The sequence below is a fragment of the Rosa chinensis genome, chromosome 7, assembly GCF_002994745.2.
Source record: "Rosa chinensis cultivar Old Blush chromosome 7, RchiOBHm-V2, whole genome shotgun sequence".
Lineage (NCBI taxonomy): Eukaryota > Viridiplantae > Streptophyta > Magnoliopsida > Rosales > Rosaceae > Rosa > Rosa chinensis.
The window spans coordinates 46,228,270-46,247,510 of NC_037094.1; the positions used below are offsets into that span (position 1 = coordinate 46,228,270).

The following is a 19,241-nucleotide window of genomic DNA, read 5'->3' on the forward strand; positions in this document are numbered from 1 at the left end:
AAAATAAGGATTTCCGAATTTCTTAAGACTGTTTCTAGCATTTGGCTTCTTATTCTGTGTAACCAGCAATTTCCACGGGAAAAAAATCTTGGAATTTGGAGGTGCAGATTCCTGACTTGAATTCCTCTCAAGATAGGTGTCATTCCTCAATTCCATCCCAGAGGGAAATCTCATTTTCCAAAGCGCCAAAATCAAAACATGCCATGCGAAGTTTTGATCCAAAACCCCTCTATATAAAGCCACAAAATTGCAGGACTGTGGTAGTTTTAAATTTGCTATAGTTCTGATAACGGTGTTTTCTTCTGCCGCTAAAATGGTTAGGTTCCAATCCCTATCTTCTTCTGTATAATAGTTTTATGCAGTGTTTTAAAACTCAACTTGGACGGCCGCCTAGGCGGCACTTAGGCATTGGGTGGTGGGTGTCCGCCGCGACTAACACCAAATCGGTGAGGTAGTCGGCCTGGATTTTCGGTGGGCGATTAATCGACCTGGCCGGGTAACCAGTCGGCCTAGTCGCCTGGGCGGGCTGGAAGGAGTGGACTCCATTCCTTGAAAGACTGCAGATCTAGAACACCCAAAATTGAGAATGAGCCAAAAATCCAAACTTTAATACGAATTTTTATTTCAATTAAGTTTCAGGCCAAAATTTCAATTGCAAAGAAACTTAAAGTTTGAATCTTTAAGGATCTAACTTACCTGTAACAGAGTCTTAGAATAAGTCTTCAGCCTCCTCTTTAGTTCATGATCTGAAGGCCACTCAAACCGGAACTGTGCGGATTCTGATATGGTGTTAGAGTAGGCGAAGTTCCACATCTCCAACCAGAGAATCGGGAGCTCGAATTCGTCGCAGAGGCTATGGGGGAAGGAGATGGAAAGCAGGTTGAAAGCACTTTCGAGTGGCGAAGGGATGCCGGCATCGGTGAGTGGAAGGACCGAGTCTGTAGTGTTGATGGAGGATGATGAGCCTAAAGGATTGGAACTGGGAAGTGCACTGAAGCGTGAATTCACTGAATTGTGCGATGATGAATGATGACATGGTTTGGAATTGTGATGTGTGGGGTAGTGATTAAATATCATTTATTCATTGTATTGTTTTGTCTTTTATGTGTTGGAACTTGATCATTAACTGGCCTATATACTACTCCTTGATCATTACATTTCTAAAAGAGAAAAATTCGGCCACCCTCCCCAAACTATGCTGTCAAGGCCAATTTGATACCCGAACTCTCAAAAGTATCAATGTGATACCCAAAGACATATTTTGACATCAACGTGATTGTCACGCCCCTGATTTTTACACAAATAAAAATCGATATATATAACCTCATAATTATATATGCGTGAACGTTCAGTCATCAATACAAATACCTGGAACATCTTTCCCTTAAAACAAGTACATACTGATGCACTGAACCAATCCAAATTAATATACACTCGCTCAACAGAGTTATATATTACATAAGTTTACGAATTAAATTGCCATCACAAAATAAAACGTAAATACTCCTCAGAGTTCACTACAAAGCGGAAGTCATAACAATGGCAAAGCCAGATCAAATTTGCTTCCTACCAGTTCTGCTGCCAACTAGATACCTCAGCTTCAGCCACGATTTCCCTGACCTGCAAGATTAACCCCTACACCGTTTGAATAGTGCACCGGGTTGTCACACAACAAACCCGGTAAGCTTTTGCAAGCCCGTATGAGTAACTCAAAATGACTCACACCAATTTACGGGATAAAAGCCCGCACAACTCACGCCAATACGAGGAAAACCTTTCGACTCGAGAATAAGGAAAACATACCATGCTTCCCAAAACAATACTCTTTCCCAAAAAGGAAAACACAAAAGCCACACCGTGACAAAATCATATAAATCGTTAACATCACAATTCAAATATGATTAATTGATCCAACCTGGATAAAACACACACGCACATCAATCATACCTATCGTTAACCTAACAAATAGCATATGATTCTTAGTCCAACCTGGACAAAATACGTACCCAGGAGTCATAAGTAACCTACTTAGATTCATGAGGTACCATGGCAGACATACTAGCGCTCTAGCTTATCGTAACCACTCGCCCGGCTAACTGCGTGATTCCTTATTTCTTGCCTTGGTCACTATCAGCGACCTGTCACCATCTGTGACATATGATCTTCAGACCCCATTCAATCTCGAAATCAACCATTGGTCACCATCTGCGACCTATCACCATCTGTGACATATGATCTTCAGACCCCATTCAATCTCGAAATCAACCATTGGTCACCATCTGCGACCTATCACCATCTGTGACATATGATCTTCAGACCCCATCTGGTCTCAGATCAACCATTAGTCACCATCTGTGACATATATAATATGATTCACAAGTCCTCCCAGGACATTTAAAAGAAAGAATCCCCGAAACTCTCGTTTAAAGAAACACGTACTCATGAGCATCAGATAGCTCCCCACTAACCCCATGATGTACCAACAACAAATCAGTCCAACCTAGACACACAACACATCAACACAGATTCACCACGAAGCCACTAATACATGAATACGTATGTATATATATATGTACACACATAGTCATTCACTCAGAAATGCAACCAATACATGAATACATATGTATATATATATATATACCCCATAATATATATATGTACACACATACTCATTCACTCAGAAATGCCACAATACATCTATGGTAACTAGACTCATAACACAGATAAATCATTGGTTACCATCTGCAACCTATCACCGTCTGTGACTCTTGGTTTTCATACCCCGTCTGGTCTTAGAAGCAACCGTTGGTCACCATCTGCGACCCATGCTTTTCAGACCCCATTTGGTCTCAAGTCAACGTTAAGTAAGTCACACCTGACCTAAAAACGTTACGACTATCTAATTCCGGCTTTCCCTATCCCTGCTCACCATCTGTGACCCTTGGTACAAAGACCAATACATTTAAAATGAGTCACGCTTGACTCCAAAATGTAACATCAAACTCAATGCTTTTCAAACAATAGAAAACATCTTTTTCCACAATATTGTTTCTATGAAAAGTCTCATTCAACAATAATATGAACCCATCATGCATATTATTCATCACACATCATCCACAAGAATATATATATATTTCACGTAAATATACATATACGTAGTCATTCGCTCAGGAATGCCTACTAATACCAACTATAGTTTGCCGTTAAATAATTAACGCCAAAACAATAATGGTAATTCTGTTCATAATGAACCTTGTGAGATTACTCACCTCGAAACTCCCGCTGCGTCTTCACACCACTAGACTGCTTACAGAACGTCCTCTGTCAAGCACCTAAGGAAGTACAGCCTTGATTCAGTCAATGAAACACAAGGAATAACATTCGAAAACCCTAATTCGAACCAAAATTCCCAAAGTAACGCCAATCGAGGCGAAACCACATCCGAGACCATCCAATGTCTCCGAAATACTTCCACGATCGATATACCAAATTCACAAGTCGATCGGACGCTCGAATCCTCACGGATCGAAACATTAAACGGTCCGAAACCGTAAAAATCACAACATGCTCATACGATCTCCAAAAATTACAAACAATATATCGAAATGCTCGTATCGACGAGTAGATCGAACTCAGGAACAGAAACTATCCCTGAGGTGGCCGGAAACCGCCAGAAAACACCACCACAGTGGCGGCACCGCTGCCGGACCAAAGTCGGAATTTGACAAAACTCCCAACACCAAAGTTCTTCATCTCAACTCCAATTTAAACTTTCATAACTAACACAAAGTCTAAATCATAGCCGTTTGGCCGGAATTTACCTCGCAACATCTGAAATTCGATGAACCCTAGAATTTCAAAGCTTCGATTCGTCCTCCACAAGTGAAATCGTCCCAAGCCGCTTTGGGAGAAGCATCAACGTCTTATGGGCTTCAAAAGCCCTCAAGAAACACCGGCAAAGGTGGCCGGAATCGGAAGTTCCGATCTGGGTTAGAAGCATCGCCGCCGCCAAACTTTCCGGCCTTGCACCGTCCTCCACAGCTCGCTTCATGCTCCAATTCTTCCACAGACCTCAAGAGGGGATTGAGGCGAAGAGAACCCACTTTGAATCGCATCCTATGGTGGCCGGAGGAGGGAGAACGAAGCCGGCGAAAATGGAGAGGCGATTCGGGCTCGGGGAGAGAGAAAACCGAGCTGGGTTTCCCAAAATGGAAACCTGGCCTTTTTTGCAATTTCCGGAATTTTTTGTCCTTTTATACCAAAATGGAAAGTTTTTCTAAAGCCCATAACTTCTTCATACGAACTCCGATTCTCGCGTTCCGCATGTCCACGAACTCGTATCGACGCGCTCTACAACTTTCGTGAAGGAAGTTTTTGGAGAATCTCAACGTATCAAAAGTCAACCTTGAAACCCCCCCTAATTCCACACTTTACGAATAAAAATTCGTCCAAAACACTTCCGCTCCGTCCACGAGCCACGAAAACGTCCGATACCCACAATTTAAATTCCGGAAAATCCTCGGAAAGTAAATACGAATTTCTGGGGCATCACAGTGATACTTCCGTCAAAAATCCCTAACGGCTCCGTTTGTCTGCTGGCGTGGCAAGCACATGGGTAAAAAAAAAAAGTTAAATGACCCACTTACCCTTTTTTTTTTTTGTAATTCATTTTTTTTTCTTTTCATTTCTTTTCCTTCTTTTTTTCCTTCTTCTTCTTCTTCTGGGATTTTCTTCTAGCCAAACCGCCGCAACTTCCGCTGCCACATTTCCTTACTTACCTGACAACGTCGTCAGCCACCAGCCACCAACCACCCACCCCAAAATGAATTCGGACTCCATGTTCTCGACGCTCCCAGTGCTGCAATGTCCTCTTCTCCGTCCTCTCCGCCGCCTCCTCTCATACTCGATAACCCCTGGATAAATATGAATTTGTTTCAACATCATACATATATCAACATAACATGCACAAGCCCAGTAAGCATGCATCACTCCTTTGTGTGGGTAATTCCAGGAACTTTGATTTAAACTAGAAACTCAAAACAAACTGAAAGAAGAGAATAACCCGGGTGATTGGTGACTCTCTCCCAAGAAATCAAAGAAAAATGGGTTCTTCTTCTTCTTCAACCTCACTCTTCTTCTTCTTCTCTCCCCTCCTCCTCTCTCTCCTCTCCTTCTTTCTGAACGTGTTCTCCAAGCTCGAGGACGACCCTCGCAACTGGGCCCGCTTCCATCTTCTCTGATCTTGTCTCTGCTGCCTCCTTTAAGCCTTCCGACGGCTGGTCCTCCCTCCACAAGCTCGCCGTCTTCTGCCCGGCCTCCTCCACTCCGGTGTCCTCTTCGAGAATTCTGAGTTCAGCCTCGAACGTGAGCTCGGTCCGATGACAGTTACCGCCCCCAATCCCAATCGGAGCCCTCCTTCGGCCAAATTCACCAATCGCCACCCCCGAATCGATACACCAACTCCTCAAATCTCCCGGTGGATCATCAGCGCAGAACACCACCTCTTGCTCACCTTTCGCCGGTCTTCTTTTTGGGAGAAACATCGTTCACCGGAATCTGGAGCCCATTACAGGTAGCAAGACGTCGAAGTGGGATTGGGCGAATTTGGAGGATCATTTCGTCGGGGATGAAGTCCAACATTGCAATTACCTTTCTCTCTCTAGGTGATTTGGGGAAAATGAGAGTCGAGAGGAGTGTATAGTGGCTATGGTGCAGATCCAGTTTTTTTATTTTTTTAAATTAGTTAATAGTGAAAGACTATTCTACCCTTGACAAAAATATCACATGGGACCCACGTGCTTGCCACATCAGCAAACAAACGTAGCCGTAAAGATTTTTGACGGAAGTATCACGTTGATGTCAAAATATGTCTTTGGGTATCACATTGATACTTTTGAGAGTTCGGGTATCAAATTGGCCTTGGCAGCATAGTTTGGAGACGGTGGTTTAATTTTTCTCTTTCTAAAATTATAAAATATTGGTTTACAGTATTGATTTTTGAGTATCTTATTTTTTATATTCTTATTTATATAATTATATGTAATAAAAATAAAAATAAAATTAAAACTGCCTAAGCAACGCCTAGGTTCTAGTCCCCTACCTACCGCCTGACTAGCGCCTAACGATTTTTAGAACCTTGATTTTATGTATTGAAGTTTAATATTTCTATGGTACTTTGATTATGGCTAGGTTTTGCAATTATTCTTATCGTTGGGTTTTCTTCTGGGGACCCGTTCTATTGTCGCTGAAAAGGTTAGTCCTTTTGTTTGTCTGTCCGATTCTTTTCTTTTGATTTCTCAATCTCCCGAGTATAGCAGGCTTCTACATTCTGTTGGAGTTTTTCTTTAGGCGCTAGTTTTAGCTGGGTACCCCCTTATGACTATGATAGTCTCAAACTTACGTCATTCTGTTATATGTTTCTAGATAATTTCCTTTGCATATTGACATATAGCTAGAGAACAAAATAGATAGTGGCAAATGGTAATAGCTAATTAAATTGGTCTAGATTGAAGCAGGAGGCCGATCATGTGGTCTAGATAAGGCTTTTTGAACCTTGTGATTATAAGAGGCAATAACTTATTAAATTGGTCTAGTTGAATGATCTTTCTTCTTTTCTTTAAATGTTTAGGGACCAATTAATGTTGTTCATCAGAAACAAGTAACTTGGATCATTGTGCTATTTAATAGTTGCAAGCATTTTAGTTGCAAGTAACTGCAGCTTTGTGTTCTTTTAGTAACAACTAATTTAGTCTTGAGATGGAAAGATCTAAGAGGGTCTTATTTTGTGTTTTTTTTTGTTTTCATGTCATGGTTGTGAATTTGTGATTGAAGGATTTATACATGATTATAGTGGATAGCTGCAATAAAAAAAATTATTCATGTTTAAACAAGTATGGCTATTATGAGTGTTGGTAACATGTTAATGAGGTTAAAACAAAAGCGTGCCATAGAAGAAGAGGAAAACAAAAAGAGAATGAAAATTGTTATTGGTGCCACCGTATCTGTGATTGCTTTAGTAATAGAGTGGTATCGTAAGTCATTTTTTGTTAAAGAGCCTTCACGTGATTGAGATCAAGAAAGACGCTCTTACTTAAACTATTTGTACGATGGAAGAGAGTTCGATTGTATTGAACAACTATGAGTCAGCAAGAGTGCATTTAGGAGGCTATGTGAGATTTTACAAGGAAAGGGTGGGCTAGTTTGTACAAAAAATGTTTCGATTGAAGAATTAGTCGCTATATTTTTGGATATACTTGCTAACAACGTGAAGTACAGAAAAATTAGTTTTGTCTGTTATCGTTCTAAGGAAACAGTTAGTTGACAGTTCCATAACGTGTTGTATGCAATGATGAGAATAAGTAAGGAATACTTGAAATTACAGTCATCTGTCATTGGTCATTTCGAAAGAGAGAAGTGGAAGTGGTTTGAGGTAATTCTATACCTTTTGAAAACCTATATTTGCCTTTTTATGTCTTAATCAATAACCTTAATCTTCATTCCTTTCATACTTGCTTTTAGAATTGTCTAGGAGCTAGCACTTGATGGAACTCACATTCCGGTAACTATCTCAGTTGAGGAAAGATCGAGATATCGAAATAGAAAGGGTGATATTTCTACAAATGTCCTAGGAGTTTGTGCCCCTGATTTAAAATTTACTTAGGTATTGCCTGGATGAGAGGGTTCTGCTTCTGATGTTCGTGTTTTACAAGATGCTCTACGTAGAAATAATCAAATTCATGTTCCCAGGGGTAATTCGCTATACTAATTTTAAATTAAATAAAACTTGGGTATAGTAAATTTCTAATTCCTCTCCTACACTTCTTATTGTAGATAAATACTTTTTTGTGGATGCGGGATACACTAATGAGCCTAGTTTTTTAGCACCACACGAGGAACTAGATACCACTTAAATGAATGGACCGGAAATCAATATGAAATTACAAAGAATTGTGTAATCTTCGTCATTCAATTGCAAGGAATGCAATTGAACGGTCATTTGAGTTGTTAAAGAAGTGATGGAGAATAATGCGTACTCCATTCTTTTTCAACATCAAAACACAAGTTAGGATTATAAATGCTTGTTGTGTTTTGCACAATTTTATTCGAATTGAGCAAGCTATTGATCCTATGTCAGAAGATCAAGATTCAAGGTTTTTAGCAACTATTGATTTGGAGTTATCAAATTGTTCTACATCAGAGAGTAATGTAAATAATTTAAATGGTAGGATTGCATGTGTTCAAGCTACTGAGCAGTGGACAAATTTTCATGATACTTTTGCATTGAAGATGTTTCAGGATTATCAAGCGTGACATGCTACAAATCCATGACTACCAACAATCAAAAGAACATTGTTTATTCCTTTTTTATTTTATTTTTTGTTCTCTTTGTGTGGTTTACTATTTGTAATGAAACTTTGCTCAAGTTAAATTTTAGTATGTTTGTTCATTTCATGCATTCTTTATGGTGTGTACGATTTATCTTCTTTTCTATTATGGTGATTGTTGTCTTGATATACTCAATTCTAATCATTTTTGTTCATGGTGTCTAATTGTGTTTAGAAATGAGTAGACTTGGAGAAAATGAGGTCAAAAACCGAAAACCAAATGGAAAGAGCAAAGGAAAGATTGAAGGCAAGAATTATTTGCAGTGGAATTTAGATATGGAGCGTGCTTTGGCTGACATACTTCGTGAGGAAAGAGGCTTAGGCCATGAAGGAGATAATGGTTGGAAAGCTTTAACTTATAATACAGTTGCTGATAATTTATCTACACAATTTGATATCAAATAACTGCTGACAATATAAAAAATCGTGTGAAGTCATGGAAAAAGTTTTATGGAATTGTAAGTGATATCTTGAGCCAAAGTGGATTTAGTTGAGATTCCTCAACACAAATGAGAAGTGTCGATGAAAACAACGTATGGGAAGAATATGTGAAGGTATGTAACTTTCATTAATTTTTTTTTCCATAATATTGTTAGTCTATTCTACTAACTTTTTCTTATGCAATTTTTATTATTTCGTTGCAGTCTCATGATGAAGTTGAAAACTTTCGGTTTAAAAGAATCCCAAATTAGGATGATATAGTTGATTTGTGTGGTAAAGATAGAGCCACTGGAGAGGGTGCTGAAACAGGTTTCGAAGCCACTGAGGTTATGACTCCTCTTGCTAATGAAGATGATCACATTGATTTGGATAACCAAGCATCAGAAGATATTCACATTATTGACGACATTTCACCCAACCAAGCAAGCTCTCAAAAAAAAAGAAATGAAGCTTCAGTCTCTTCTAGTGTACCTCCTCCAAGGCGAAGAGTTACAACTAAAGATGTCTTGGATACTTCGGTGGACAGAATGACTTCATCTTTTGAAGAACTCATCCGTGCTACTGCAAAAAGTCTTGCCCCAAAAGATGTGTGAACAGAAATAATGGCAATACTAGATCTTTCTAGAGAAGAACAAATAAAAGCATGCGCTTGGTTTATAGAGAACGACAAACAATTTCTCATGTTGAAGGAAGTACGTCCCAGTGGAAATTAAAAAAGACATGGTGTTGATGTTGATTTCAAATGGATTTACATAGGATATCTTCTTAGCATGATAGCAGCTGGTACTTATTCTTTTTTTTTTTAGATTTATGCTTTTCGTCATTTAGTATTGTCAGAACATAAATTTGAATTATTCTAGCATATTTGTTGGTCTAATTTAAATCTAAATTTTTCATTTTTCATTACAGTATCTATTCAATCATGATTGTTTATTTGTTTGATTTGATTTAAATTCCATTAACAAAGATTAGTCCAAACACTAGAACTTGTAAATCTTGTCATTTTAAAAATTCTACGTTATGAAATCCAAATAGTGGAATTCTCAATTAATGGAATTTATATTCATGAAATTGTAATTCCCATGGTTTTAAAATTTTTGGGGGAATTAAAATTATTTTAGGGTCCTTGACCAAAAGCTCCAAAATGAGCTAAAATTATCCCACTTACCCCAATAACAGATTTTTATTCCGACTAACCCAATCTAAAGAGAAATGACAATTTTGCCCTTAGTCTAATTAAGAAACCACAGCCACTGCCACTCATCTCTCTCTCTTCCCGATCCCCACCTCTCTCTCTCTCTCTCTCTCTCTCTCTCTCTCTCACACATCACCAATCGAATGCAGCTGTACCAGACCATTTCCGATCAAATGCAGCCGTACCAAACCATCTCCGAGACGGCCTCCGTCCTCGGCCAGAATATCGTCGTCACCTTGAACCTCTCCACCACCTTCAACATCCCTTTGAAATCAAACTGCTGTCAGAACCAGAGTCGCTGCCTGGTCGGGTTCTATCAGGAGCTCGTGCATCCTGGCCACCACAACTATGAAATTCCGGTGGAGGCGAAAGCGAGGGTTGTAGCCGGTGAAGGAGAGCTTGTGATTGTTGAAGCTTGAGTCGAGGAAGTGAATCGGAGATTGGGGACGTTGACCCGGTCGTGGTAGTTGTTGAAATAGCCGGATCCGGGGAAGGAGCTTGGCGGCGTAGTTGGTGAAGATGTCTTGCGTCAATGGGCGTACCTGGTGAAGTGTTTGATATGCGAGTGGGAGGCTTCGACCTCGCCGGAGGAGGAAGAGTAGAAGCCGATTCGATTCTAGCCAAGTCTCATCTGTGTCTTTTTTTTTTTTTACTGGATTTTGGTTTTTTTTTTTTTCCAGCTGAGATCGAGCATGAGAAGGGTGGAGACTCTATTTTTTTTTTTTTTTTGATAAAATAGGGGCAGAATGCCCAGAAGGAAAGAAATTGAAAAAAAAATGTTATATTAGGGGACAATATACGTCTATTGGGAGGCAATAGACGTTTTGAATTAATGTAATCTCCTCCTTTTTTTTCTTTAATCAAAGTTTTATTTGTGTAATTTTAAAAAGATTAATTACCATTTCGGTAATCGAAACGTCTATTGCCCTCTATTGGGGGGCAATACATGGATGATAATTGTCTATTGGGGTATATATGGCTAATAATCGTCTATTGGGGGGCAATACATGGCTGATAATCGTCTATTGGGGAGCAATAGACGACTATTAGGGGGCAATAGATGTCTATTGGGGGCAAAAAAACATTTCGGGTGAGATTTTCAGCAAATTCCGGTGGGCGGCGATAGGTGACCGGAATCCGGCGGCCGGTGACCTGACTCTGGCGAAGTCTCCTATGGTTTCTCTCTCTTCCATTTTCTCTCTCTCTCTCTCTCTCTCTAAATAATAAAGGGGTGAGGGTAAAATGGTATTAAAAAACAAAAAAAAAAACTTAATGGGGTATTAGAGAAGACCTCTCCATAAAGTGTTTTGGATAAAAGAGAATTAAAAAAACTTAATAGAGTAAGTGTGAAAAAAATCTCTAAAAATGGAGTAAATAGACAAAAACCCATTATTTTATCCAAACACATCGTAAAGTTAAAAAGATAAATCCGACCCATCGTAAAGGGGCATACCCGACCCGTCCTTGTTGAGGTTTTAGTTAAAACCCTAGTAGCTGCGCACGAGAAACTCCTTTTGCCGCTCGTCGCAGAACCAAAGCAGAGAGCAGACCAGAAGCCGCCCAAACCCTAAACACCATGCCGAAGTCTAAGCGCGATAGGCCAGGTAAGGACAACAACCAATTCCAATCCTCCTTTTACCTAATTATAATTCTTGGTCTTGTATATTTTCTACACCAAGAGAGATTTTGGGTCAAAAGTATTCAACTTTTGTCCCTGCAATTTTATTCTGGTTAGTTCAAGGCTGTACTGATTTTGCATGGAAGCAAGGAGTTGACGTTCCATAATTATTATCTGTGTTTTCTCTTTTAACAAGTTTACAACTTTAGACAGAAAGACCGAACATTTCAAAAATCAAGATAACTCAGGCAATTGAATATTTGATCTTGTGAATCGCAGAATGGTATGAATGATGTTCTGCTGTTTTTTTTTTTTCCTGATTGGTTGGTGGTTTTGTGTGCAGTTACATTGTCCAAGACAAAAAGGAAGGGAAGGGAACACAAAGAAGCTGTAGTGAATACGATCAAACAGGCTGCCGAAGATTACAATTCAGTATATGTGTTTTCTTTTGAGAACATGCGAAATCTCAAATTCAAGGAGTTCAGAGACCAGCTCAAATCAACCAGCAGGCAAGTTCGGTTTTCATGTTTGCCTCATTTGCTGTACTCGTAAATTTGGATGGGGAAATAAAATTCATGTGCTCAAGTTTCCTGCTTGTCGTCAGTTTGATGCTGAAATTGGCTTTGCAGAGTTAGGTCAATTGGCTTGATTACGTAGTATGTTCTGGTTTAATATTTACTTCTGTTTGGCTGCTGATAAGGTAGAATATTGTTCGTTTACTGTTTGTTTGGCGATTTAAGCAAAGGCTAAAGAGATATGACAGAGAAAAGTAGGCAAGAGAACTTTGACTTCCTTTTGAGTTTTGATTTGCTTGGTTTTCCCCAAAAAAAAAAAAAAGTAGAGAAGTTTCTAAAATTTTTAAACAGAGGTGAAATGGGAGCCGACAGAGAAGTTGCAACTGATTACTTTATGTTCTTCTAAGTTGGTCACCACTATTTTGTCTTTTTGTCCTTTGTTATCCAAACAAATATCAAATTAGGTAGCAAAAGTTGAGTTTACTTCATGGCTTTGGGTATATCTGTAGTAGCTGGAAGGTTTTGGAGGTTTTCAAAACTTAAAAAAGGAGTCGTTGGCTGAGAAATTTTCTAAACAAAATTTCACAAACTGTTAATTTAGATGTTTATTGGGATCTTATATTGAGTTTAATGGCATTATCTTCCAATTTGACCAACTTTAGGGAGGCTATGTATTCTCTTAATGGCACAAGGTTTGAAAAAATATGTTTTGTATTTGGAGCAAACTGTTCTCCTTGTATGATTTTTCAGCTTCCTTGTATTGATGTAAACAATTTCATTCAGACATTCCATCACACAGGGTATGTGTTGTACTACTCATCCTTGCACAAAGATGTTTTTGTGGGGTCTGATGTCCGCACTTTCATAATTGTTGAGTATGAGTAATATGACTGCCTGCGGATGTTCTTTAAGTCCTCAGCGGTAAAGTAATTTTGCCAACTGAAGTCTAATTCTCACATTCTCAAAAATTTCTTATTCATGGAGTCTTCAATATGAGCACATTCTCATGATTGATTTTCTGATTGCTCAGATTTTTCCTTGGTTCCAACAAAGTCATGCAAATTGCTCTTGGTCGATCTGAATCTGATGAAATCAAAAATGGCCTTCACAAGGTTTCCGAGGTGAGACTTTTATGCAGCTAATATCTTTAGTTTCCTCTTGAATTGGCTGCATTTTCTTTTCTAACACTGTTTGTTGATCTTCCTTAGGTTCTCCATGGAAACGCTGGACTTTGCTTTACCAATTTGCCAAAGGAAGAGGTTGAAAGGTAGGAATTTAAGCTTCGTTCTGTTGTTCACAATTTTTTTTTTTGGGTTCCGTGAGTACTCTACAGTAGATTCCAATGATTTTCATGGTTAGAAGCTTTGAGAATATGTTTGCTGTTATCCACCTTCGTGGTTACTTTTCCCCCCTTTCATGAGTTACTTTCATATATAAGAATAATTTATAATAATTAAAGCATTTTGTTTAAATGATTATTAAACAATGTTAATTAAGGAGTTGCTTGCGATTAGAGGAACTTGATGCTCCCTAGGTTCAAGTCTATAAAACCACAAGCTAAGACCAACTAGAAACATGGTGACGTGGTGAAGAACTATGGTAATCAAGTTATTTTTCAAAACATAAATTATTTGATCTGGTAGGGTGACTCAAGCTTTATTAAGATTAAAGACTTGCATCCTTGCTCATGTTTAAGTCTCAAATTTTCAAGTATAATTTTCTTCAATGTGCCCATATGTTCTGGTTTAAATTTCTTAATGCTTAATTTTTTCTTGCAGGTTGTTTAATGAATATGAGGAATATGACTTTGCAAGGACAGGAAGCATTGCAACAGAGAAGGTTATTTATTTTTTTGTGTAAATTATGTAGATCAGAGCAGGCATATAAGTTCGATGTGGTGTCTGGCTTGGAACTACTCTACTTGATAGCTTTCAAACCCAGCATGATCTCTTGAAATGAGCCTCAATTCAAATCTTTCAGGTCGAGCTTCAGGAAGGTCCTTTGGAGCAGTTCAGTCATGAGATGGAGCCATTTCTACGAAAACAAGGGATGCCTGTTCGTTTGAACAAAGGTACCTATTTGCATTTTTGTTTGCTGGTCCTTGTATGCATGTAACAAAAGACTAATTATAAACTATTCCATGCTTTTCATGCTTCCAGGTGTTGTGGAGCTTGTTGCGGACTACGTTGTTTGTGAGGAAGGAAAGCCTTTGTCACCTGAGTCAGCTCGTATACTGGTTTGTTTCATGCCCAAATTGCTTGACTATGAAGTTACATTGTTAGTGTTAGGTTCCCTGCGTGGAAAGGATAATTTTTAGCCTTACTGTTTACTGATGTTCTTAGCAGTCTTAATTCCTTGTTATATTTACTCTTGTTAGTGTGGAAATCCTTTGTTGGTTTACTTGTTTGGCTTTATGTTATTTTATTTGCATATCCTGCCCATTATTGTTGTTGAGTCCTACAATGAATTGGCCCAAAATGCTTTTGTACACTGTAATATTTTACATTGGCTGATCCATCGACCATGGGTTGCTCTGACTGATCAGCCAATGTAAAATTTCATGCTGCACCTCATCCTACCACTGCCTGTGTTATGCATAGAGTTTCACGCCTGTGTTATGCATAGAGTTTCACGCCTGTGTTATGCATAAGAGTTTCAAGTACATCAAACTTTTTCCTTTTAGATTTTGCTTTCAATTTCTTGGCCATGGGTTGCTGATGCTGACATTGCCCTGATTTTTCACTAATTTTGAAATTTGTTGAAATTTGATATTAGAGAAACTAATATGCTGTAATGGTAATTTATGTGCAGCGTTTGTTGGGATCCAAGACAGCTACCTTCCGTCTCCACTTAATTTGCAGATGGAGCCCTGGTGAATTTGAACTCTATGTTCCCGGACCTGGTGATTCAGGTGTAGAATCCTCATAGATGCTGATATGAGATCGACATGTATTTGAGTGGAAGGCAAATGGGAGCAGTTTTGGGGAATGTTGTGTTTGCACTACTATGATATGTAATGGTACTTCCTTTGGCCATTTTTGACCTGGGTTTATTGTTTTGGTTTTTGGCCGTACTATCTAACACATTGTACTTGACGGTTTGGTGCATATGATTTGGCCTAATGTAATATCAGGATTTTGTAAAAGTTTTAGTTTCTAGTTATTATAAGAAATATCGGTTGTGTGTGTTTTCTAAATTACTAAATTATAATCCATATGTGATCAGCTCGTCTAATCGAAAATCTGATTATAATCCTTCAGTGAACGCTTGTAGTGAACAAACGAAGTTGGTTTGAACCTAGTCAAGTTGTGGACTATATGTAGTTAGTCTGTTTGTGGTACATAACATCCAATTTGCTCTGTGAGCTGAAAGGTTGGCAATTGATTTTCCCATCAATACTAAACGCATCAAGTAGCATTCGCTGTTTTGCTGCTATATGGCTCCTACTTTGAACAACCTTTTGTTCCAAGGTTGTTGCTTTTAAGAAAATTCCCTTGGTGCTTGGAGAGATCAAAAATGAACATTTGCTGTTTCCTCTGCCTTTGGAGCACCCAACACCAACAAATAAATATGCATATTTCGGATTATGATTGAATGACTGATTAATGGTAAAACAAGTCACTAAACAAAGTAATACATATATGATCCTGACAAAAATAAGAAAAGAAACACCTTCGAGCTCATTAGTCTTGTAGATGTATATTGGAAAATGATTGTTGGCATCAATGAGGCCTAAAATATGTGATCTCAATCCTAGGTGTCATGCCATGTTATATACACATATTACTTATTTGCCAAATCATATTACATAACAAGAAAAAGACAATCTTATCCTTCTAAAATCTAATGGCTCAAAATTAGTTTGACTTTCTTAATATATATATATATATATATATATATATATATATTTGACTTTTCAATACATTAATGGTACTGTAGATTATTTCTAGATTTAAACAACAATTTTTTTTCTTCAATTTAGAATAGAAATATTTCATGTAATTCAATCATTAAATTTGCACATACATTTCATCAATAGATTTTCATAACACATGTATATGAATTCGAAGCTTGTTGGGTGGGTTCCTGCAAATTATGAAAATATAATGTGAAAAATATATATATCCATATATATATATATATATTTAGTCAAAAAAATTTATACATATTTGAAAGTCACATTGAGTTTATTATTATTTTTGTTTTGTTTTTCCTTATATATACATTGAATGAATGACTTCTATTAACTGGAATATTTTCTTACCTCTTAATTTGGAAATAAGTATCTCTAAATTCAAATTATTAATACTAATTTTTTTTACAAAATTAATTCATATTTAGAAAAAAAGTTAAAGCCTATTTCCTATCACCTAACTCAATGTATTAATGCTATTTGAAAAGAAAATTTATAGAAAAAAAATTTAGTTAAATGAGGAAAAATATTGGTCAAAGGGATTTATTACCTCATTAAGGCCAATCAAGGATGAAACGATACTCACATCTTGCATATCTTCGTTGTTACCAAAATGAAAAGGGGATCGAGTGAAAAAAATAATTCAGATTGAAGGGCATTATAGTAATTTAGAAGCAGCAGAACATCAGTAACTGACCTCACCAACTCTGGAACATCAGCTCATTTTTCTTAGAAAAACTCTGGAAGTCACTCGGTCGGTCTCTCACAACTCTAACCAAGCCAGACTCTCTCTCTCTCTCTCTCTCTCTCTCTGCATTTTGAAGCAAGTAACACAAATGGGGCAGCAGGGTGGTATTGAGATTTCTAGCAGTCCTAGTAGTGTAGTAGATGGCTTAATGAAGCCGGTGATATCGATGGTGATCGTTCAGATATCATATGCAGCAATGAATATATTTTGTAAACTTGCAGCAGAGGCTGGAATGAATCTCAATATTCTCGTTGCCTACCGTCTCATGTTTTCCTCTGCCTTTATCGTTCCTCTTGCTCTTAAACTCGAAAGGAACAGCAGGCCCAAACTCACCCTAGTCGTACTCTTTCAAGCTTTTCTCTGCGGTTTGTTTGGGTACTAGCTAATTCATAATTTCATGACTTAATTAGTATTCTACCTAGAACTAATTCACATAACTCGTACAAGTTAATATATTGCATGATCAATATTGCAGGGGAACATTGTCACAAAATCTATTCGTAGAAGCACTGGTCTTGACATCTTCGACATTTGTTGCAGCCAGTTCAAATCTGATTCCGGCGGTCACCTTCATCATGGCCATCTGTTTCAGGTTTCGATTTATTTTCATTTTTTAATGAATTGATTTGGAAGTATATGTGTGGTTAATTAATTAAGGAATTAATTCACAGGTTGGAGAAGTTGACACTAGGAAGCCATGCAGGGAAGGCAAAGCTTGTGGGGACAGTGATGGGTATCGGTGGTGCTATGATCTTTACCTTCGTCAAAGGACCAGAGTTCTCCATCTGGTCAACTCGCATTGACCTTCTTCAAGGTCACCAGGCAGCAGCACCATCACCGTCAACGTCCTCCTCCCACAGAAGCACCGGTAGTTACTTGCTGGGCTGCTTCTTGGCTCTCGGAAGCACCGTTTCCTTTGCAATGTGGCTCATACTTCAGGTTCGATCGAGCATATATATTTACGTAGTAATTTTGTCGAGTGTACGTTTGCCTTAATTTTGAAATAATGAATTGGGTTTGATGGAGTTTCAGGCAAAAATGAGCAAGAGATATCCATGCCATTACTCGAGTACGGCTCTAATGTCGGTTATGGGATCGATTCAGTCGGTAGTTTTTGCACTCTGCGTGGAGAGGGATTGGAGCCAGTGGAAATTGGGTTGGAACATCAAGCTTCTTGCAGCTGCATATTCGGTAAAATCATCACTCATTGAAAAATAATATAGTAACAACTTGGTTTTATTGTTTTAGCTCGTAGGGCGCTAACAATTTGAGCTTTAAAATAAGTACATGTGGTTAGTGTTCTAGCTAGCAACTCTATCTATACCACGTATCCAAATAACAATTTCTCGGATACACCAGATGATGAACATTCTCACATTGTATCCGATTCATATAAAGATACTAAATATCGTAGCTTGATTGGGTAGAAATTCCATCATCTAATATCTATGACAATCTACGACAATTTTGATCTTTAGTGAGCATTAATGAAAGATTAACGATGCCTATTCGATCATGTGTACGTATGTAAATTATTTTGTCGTGTGATCAATCGATGTAGGGAATTGTGACTTCGGGGATGGCGGTGGTTCTTGTCTCGTGGTGTGTACGCAAGAGAGGTCCATTGTTCGTGTCAATTTTCACTCCGCTCTGCTTGGTGATTGTGGCCATTGCTAGTTCTTTGTTGCTCAATGAAAAGTTAAGCCTAGGAAGGTAAGCAGCAAGCTTTTCCATAGTGCATATCATGCATGCAGGCCTCAAATAGATGTAGCTAGTGTATGTAAAACGAATTTCAGAAATTAACATGTATTAATGTGTTCTTGCTTGGTTTTTTGTGATGATCTTTGACAGCGTATTAGGAGGGATTGTAATTGTATTGGGGCTATACATGGTGCTCTGGGGAAAGAGCAAGGAGATGAAGACAATTGATAATGTGAACAGTGATCAAGAACAACCAGCCGCAGCAGCAGTACTACGATCTTCAACGAGACTCCAAGATTCCCAATTCATTGAAATTTTTGCAACAACTCAAGCACCGGACACTAATACCTCCGGTGACAATAACAGCAACACAAATGTTGTGTCTAGTAGTTGATGCAATATTAGTCTCAAATATTAATTGTATTTTGCTAGTTTATCTAAATAAGTATTAGGAGATCATATGAGAGGGAGTGAGTCAGTGAGAGATCAAGAAGACTGTTTCCTTTTTTCATTCTTTTTTTTTTTAGGTGTTAATCAACTCTGAAATACATGATCCGATTGCTAAAGAATGTTCTATCTCTGTGGTGCAATTTACACCAGTCATTTTTGTTCTATCTCTGTGGTGCGATTTATATATAGAAAAATTGAAAATTACAATTGTGGGCAAAAAGGGTTACATGAGCAAAAATCATAGTACTATTCCAATAAGGAAACTTTAATTCAATT

The 19,241-nt window shown here is 38.1% G+C and overlaps 2 protein-coding genes across 2 annotated transcripts; both read left to right on the top strand.

Moving 5' to 3' along the window:
• Nucleotides 1-6,973: 6,973 nt before the first annotated feature.
• Nucleotides 6,974-18,909, top strand: LOC112175229 (WAT1-related protein At1g25270). Its single transcript, XM_024312886.2, has 8 exons — nucleotides 6,974-6,989; nucleotides 7,946-7,960; nucleotides 16,952-17,189; nucleotides 17,290-17,406; nucleotides 17,486-17,753; nucleotides 17,847-18,005; nucleotides 18,376-18,527; nucleotides 18,666-18,909. The coding sequence occupies exons 1-8, from the start codon at nucleotides 6,974-6,976 to the stop codon at nucleotides 18,907-18,909; spliced, it is 1,209 nt and encodes a 402-aa protein (XP_024168654.1).
• Nucleotides 11,430-15,349, top strand: LOC112175230 (mRNA turnover protein 4 homolog). The gene is made up of 8 exons (XM_024312887.2): nucleotides 11,430-11,624; nucleotides 11,982-12,147; nucleotides 13,184-13,274; nucleotides 13,362-13,420; nucleotides 13,932-13,992; nucleotides 14,134-14,224; nucleotides 14,313-14,389; nucleotides 14,965-15,349. The coding sequence occupies exons 1-8, from the start codon at nucleotides 11,597-11,599 to the stop codon at nucleotides 15,079-15,081; spliced, it is 690 nt and encodes a 229-aa protein (XP_024168655.1). The 5' UTR covers nucleotides 11,430-11,596; the 3' UTR covers nucleotides 15,082-15,349.
• Nucleotides 18,910-19,241: the final 332 nt, after the last annotated feature.

Excerpts from the sequence above, each read along its gene's own strand:
- LOC112175229 (XM_024312886.2), top strand. Across the intron at positions 17,407-17,485 it reads ATCATGGCCATCTGTTTCAG|GTTGGAGAAGTTGACACTAG; the intron begins GTTTCGATTTAT and ends ATTAATTCACAG. Across the intron at positions 18,528-18,665 it reads GAAAAGTTAAGCCTAGGAAG|CGTATTAGGAGGGATTGTAA; the intron begins GTAAGCAGCAAG and ends GATCTTTGACAG.
- LOC112175230 (XM_024312887.2), top strand. The coding sequence starts at position 11,597 with ATGCCGAAGTCTAAGCGCGATAGGCCAG. Across the intron at positions 11,625-11,981 it reads GTCTAAGCGCGATAGGCCAG|TTACATTGTCCAAGACAAAA; the intron begins GTAAGGACAACA and ends TTTTGTGTGCAG. Across the intron at positions 14,225-14,312 it reads GCCTGTTCGTTTGAACAAAG|GTGTTGTGGAGCTTGTTGCG; the intron begins GTACCTATTTGC and ends TCATGCTTCCAG.